Genomic DNA, 5,819 nt, shown 5'->3' on the forward strand with positions numbered 1-5,819 from the left:
AAAAAAAGAGAGATAGTTGGATATTATAAACTTTTTTCTGTCTTCGACTGATTTATTTTCTTCATATTTTGAAATTTCTACTTCAAAATAAATACATATACCGATTTTTAAAACTATTTACAGCATGAAATGTAGCGATAAGCATTTTTTTTGTTTGCTTCATTATTGAATTCGTTCAGCATTCAATGAAGCCGCCATCTTCTAGTATCTGGACAAAGGCTTCAAGTTAAAGCCGATGAATTCGCTAAGTGATTTTGTGAGACTACTTTTATGTGTTTGAATGGCTGGATAGACAGGTTTAAAAAAAGCGGAATAACATAAATTCAGGAAAAATTATCGGAGAGTCAGGAAGTGTTTCCCTTTTTGATGCTGAGGATTGCTCATCAGCTAGAAATTATTAAAAAAAAATTTGCACGTAAGACGAAGAGTAATAAGAAATAAAAGTTAACACATTTTTGTTACTACGTATTATTTTTCAGTCATTTTTGTATTTCATTTTATTGATCATTTATTTAAGATATATTTTAAGTAAACTAAGAAGTATTGAGAAAAATAAAAAAACCTTGTTTAAATTTTTTTTTCTAATTTTTTCGATTTAAAATTTTTTTTTTCTTACTCAAGAAATTTTCCAGAATTTTGATTTGGGCTCACAATCACCCCTGAAAATGGACATTTCATTCTAACTGGTAAAATATTTCTTAAAAATAAAAATTTCTTCTTTTCTGTACCTCTTCTTTATGCAATTAAGCGGGGACTAGAAACAACAAGTATTCATTTAAACGAGGAAAATGTAACATTAGTTTCATATATAATGATTTGGTTCCGCTAAATTTTATTCATTTAAGTGAGTTATTCGATTATCGGATATGCAATTAAGCAGGGATGACTGAACTACGTATCCAATTTTCTCAAAGAAAAAGTATAGCTTCATATGCTGGTTTATCTTAATGTCTCTGTCATTGTGTACATAAAAATGCAACAAATTGAGAGGAAAAACACAGAATTCAATGCTCATCCTTTAACTTAAGTGAGATGCTCTTTGCGTTTTTCTAAATTTGGCCATGCTTCTAAGTACATACTCTTCAATATTAATTATTAATGTATTTTAGTTCCAGCCCTCATTGTAGCAACAGCTGCTTGTTTTCTTCCTGTATGATTTACATGTTTCGTTCTTCATTACGCTTAACAATAAAATATGTTCTTATTAACTCTACATTAATTTTTCTAGTATTCAGCCACACATGTGTCAAAACACAAGTTTTAGATCTTTAAAATTCAAAAAACTTTTATTCACATTTAAGAATATTTTGTTGGAATTTTTACAAAGTAACTACTTTTGCATGCATGAAATATGAATTAATTTTAAACATGAATTTAAATTTTTATCAATGCAATGTATAGTGTTTTTGTATATTAAGGAGTTACTATATGTTTCTACTTCACAGTTATTGATGTTTCCCAGGGATAAAGCTAGATTAGATTATAATATGAATGTAATGATTCCAATTGTGTTAAAGTTTTTTTTTTCTTCTAAATATTTTAAAAATTCATGTTACTGATATATTCGCGATAAATCATGTAACAGTATTTATTAAAAGAAAGGGAATGTTAATGTATGTTCTCAGGTAGTTTTAATTTGCTAAACCAGGCAGTTTCTCAAGTAATAATTGTCTCCTTTATGTGAACTGAAGAAAAATATAATTTCTAGCTTTATTTTTTCAATTGGTAATGTTAAGTATCGATGTAATCATTCATATATTAATAAATTAGTACACAATTTTATGTCAACACTTATTTATTATTTTAAATTGTCTGGAATTTATTATTAAGCGATAGCTGGTGCGTAAAATTTACTCGCGTGGAAATTCAGCTTTTTCGCCTTTTGGCCTATCTCATCCCTGAAATTACAATGTTAGGTGCAATTAATCATTTAGTCGAGGGATTTCTTTGGGGCAATTAACAGAGAAATTAGCCTTAGACATCTACACAACTCTGTACACACCAATGCAAACAGATATAGTATATTATTTTGGATACTCGTTGAATTTTTGTACTACAGTAAGAGCTTGATGTAAAGACAGGGTCGCCACTCCACAGGGAAAACCTGGAAAATACAGTGATTTTAAAAATCACCTGAAATAACAGGAAAAATTCGGGGAGTTATGTTTTTTCTTTACAAACTGGAAAAATATAGGGAATTTCATTTCTTCTTTTCGTCTTTTAATAATGGTGACCACTCAAAGAGTAATCTATGGGACATTTAAGGATGATGTTTCAGCTATACTAAACTATTTAATTTACTTTAGCATTATCGAAGTATGTTCCGCTGTTCCTTTTTTCTCTAAGTTTTTCCAGCAATTTAAATTAGTATAGTTACATCACCATAGCTGACGTAAGAGCACAGTAACTGTGTTTCTCATAATATATATTGTGTATAACATGTACAGGTATAACACATGGAATTTTTTTTTTTTTTTTGGTTTCATTTTCAGGCAACCCTGAAAATGCAACAACACAAATGATCATGTGACTGATTACAGTGCTATTGTCATTATTAAAATTGATAAAATGTTCTAACAGTATTTATTCTCACTTTGATAAATATAAAAATCGGATGTGTACAGCAATAGTTTTGTTTTCATGTCTTTTGAATGTTTCAGCATTCAGTGCCATTTACTTACATTCCCTCAAGTTAAATGAACTGAAGGAGGAACTGTGCAAAATGTTAAATCTTCCTCCCAACAGCATTGCCAACCTCTATGCCTCCGGACCTGATGGGATACTCTTAATCATCACCAACAAAGTAAATATTTTCATTATACTAACATGCAGTGATTATAGGCTAATGTTCCTCATAATTGCTATTCACCTCTTCTACATTTCATCACATAGTCGTACAGGATTTGGTGTTTTTTGTACCGGCTTTTTAGCCAGGGTTCCCACGGATCAGGGAAAACCTGGAATAGAAAGTTACAATTGATGCTCCAGTGCTATTTTTAAGTACAATTTTGTTTCTGTTTTTCTTCAATCATTTAACAATCGAATGTTAAAAGATTGTTAATTTAACCATAGCATGTCTCCTTTCTGCTTTGAAAACACCTCCTGCATAACTTTCACCTATGCAAAATAAACGGATCCATCTGTCCAAAGTCCTCTCCTAACAAAATAAGCTATTTTTCAACCCCCTGTCAAGGAATCGTAGGATTCTTGATTGAATTTGTTTATTAAAGTCTGGATAAATGGCGCCCTATTACATTTATGAAAAGAAGACATGAAAATTTAATATGATCAATTTGTAAGGATCTTAAAATGAGAAGAAAAAGTTTTATGCTAGCCCATGAGTGCAAATAGCTTCTGAGTGTTTTTTTTTTTAAATCCTGTTTTGCTGAACAGGAATTTTCTTCATGTTCTACCGACAGGATGCAGTTCCAAAAAGGAAATTGCTACATTCTTTCTCGTACTTGTCTAAGAGACCTATAACTGCAGTGCCTATATCAATATATTAGGTACCTATTACCGCATTTAGGTTTGGCATCAATAAGGGTACAAAAAAATTTTATGGGCCCCCCTAACATACAAGTACCATTTTCTCTATATTGTGTAATTTTTACTAAGTATGTAAAAATTTCTATTTTTTGTTATTTTTAAAAAAAAAATCGGCTCTTTTGTTTTTTGGACCTATTTTGGTTCTATACCTATGTACCTAGAAATAAAACACCACTAAAGTGTTAATGAATGCATTTTAAACCACTAAATAGTGTGAGTTCAAAATTGGCTGCTAGTTTTACCAAATTCGCCATGTGATCAAAATTTTTCTTTTCTTTAACCAAAATGAGTTTTTAAATCATGTCATCCTTATATGGTTGTGCTAACTTTCACGAAAACTCTTTTCTCATTTGCTTGCTAATATGAAAGATAAGGTTAACATATAAAAATTAGTATCGTATTTTGTTTATAAGTGTCATTTTTATATTATAGAAAATGTATGGTCAGAAGTGTTTTACATTATTTTATAACCCTAAAACTAATGTTTTATTTGTTTTGTTTTTTCAGGTATTACAAAATATGAAAGATGAAGCAATCTTTATTTGTGAAATTCTTAAAGGTAAATGAAGTTTTGTAATTAATTATTATTAACTTTTATATTTTTTTTAAAAAAAATCTTATGTATGTAGGGAAAGAATTAATAACCCCGACAAAGATTTGTAGTCTGGATAAAATCTCTTTTTTTTTTGGTATGCAAATATATTTAAACCTAAAGTCATCTAAAGGTATGCTAAACTTCTGTGTACATTATTGTATTTGAAGAATACTTCTTTATTGTATTTGAAGAATTTTATGTTGAGTGTTTCTTCTGTCAATAGAAGAGAATATATTGTCTTTAATTTTTATCCATATTTGCAATTGTTATCAGGAGTCTAAATTGCACTATTAAAAATTGCACTATACTTTTGAAACAAAAAGTATTATAAGTCCACTATGAGCCGTGTCAGGGGATAGAGTGTTTGCCTTCTAATGAGGTGACCTGGGCACGAATTCCGCACCCAGCTCCTACCAACTACAGTGCTGATGTAACAGTGGTAGACAGATCATGGGTTAGCCCCTTGCCGTTGGGCTAACTGTGGGAGGTTCTCTTGGTTTTCCTCACCCTGTAACGCAAATGTGGGTAAGTTCCATCAAAAAGTCCTCATCGAAAGCAAATTTCTCCCAATACATGATCCAGGAGTTTCCTTGTCTGCTGGATTGGGTTCAAAATTACATGGCTAAAGAGTTGAAAATTTGTAGTCATAAACCCAGAAATTGGGTCAGCTGTTCATAGACAATTATAAAATATGAGTCTACTATGAGTTTTGTTGCGTTACTACGCCGTTAACAAAACAGCTAAGCTGTAAAATAGTTTTATGTACATGGCCATTGTATAGCTTTATGTTAGCTGCTAATAATATTAAAGTTGTATCATTCATTCATCTATCGACATCTTAGAATTTAGAAAAAAATCCTATTGAAGTAAACTATAACCTCAGGATAACGCTGGAAAAGAAACGATCAACATTACCACATGGATTTATGATAAAATTATCAAAAATCTAGCCTGAATAAATACTGTAGGTACTAGAGCAAAACTGTAAACTGTTTGTATTGTAACTGTTAGGTTGATATAAATACAAATCAAATTTCATTTAAATCAGTGATTCCCAAAGTGGTCTAGGGGTCGACGACAACTTGCTAGGGGTCCATGTCAAGTGGAGAAAAAAAATCGGGGGTCTATGAAATGAAAATGGGGGTTAACGATACTGGATCTCATATAAGCAGGTCGTGACTTTCATTTTGGCATTACATGAATGGAATAATCAATATACACTAATAGTACCTATTTACTTACATTATACTACCTTATAATATAAAGAAATATATCTATCTACATTCTACATAATTTATAACAGTAGCTATGAACAGGGATGAGATTAGCCAAAAGGCAAAAAAGCTGAATTTCCACGATAGTAAATTTTACGCAAGCGCAGCCCTTTAATAATAAATTCCAGACAGTTTAAGGTAATAAATAATGTGTTGACACACAATTGCGTACTAATCTATTATTATAAAAACGACTACATTGATACTTAACATTTAGTGAAAATAAAAATTACCAATTGAAAAAATAAAGCTGGAAATTATATTTTTCCTCAGTTCACATAAGAGACAATTATTACTTGAAAAACTACTTGGTTTAGCAAATTAAAACTACTGAGAATATACATTAATATTTCATTTCTTTTAATAAATACTGTTATGTGATTTATAGCAAATATATAAGTAAT

General features: G+C 30.3%; 1 protein-coding gene across 2 annotated transcripts in view; it reads left to right on the forward strand.

The window, feature by feature from the left end:
• Positions 1-5,819, forward strand: part of LOC107454225 (transcription factor CP2) — a gene marked incomplete in the record, with an annotated part of 52,827 nt that overhangs the window by 44,487 nt on the left and 2,521 nt on the right. For both annotated transcript variants that reach the window (XM_071182779.1, XM_071182778.1), the window contains 2 exon segments: positions 2,661-2,803; positions 4,054-4,105. In XM_071182779.1, coding sequence (XP_071038880.1) covers positions 2,661-2,803; positions 4,054-4,105 — 195 coding nt within the window.

Source organism: Parasteatoda tepidariorum, chromosome 6 (genome assembly GCF_043381705.1).
Source record: "Parasteatoda tepidariorum isolate YZ-2023 chromosome 6, CAS_Ptep_4.0, whole genome shotgun sequence".
Lineage (NCBI taxonomy): Eukaryota > Metazoa > Arthropoda > Arachnida > Araneae > Theridiidae > Parasteatoda > Parasteatoda tepidariorum.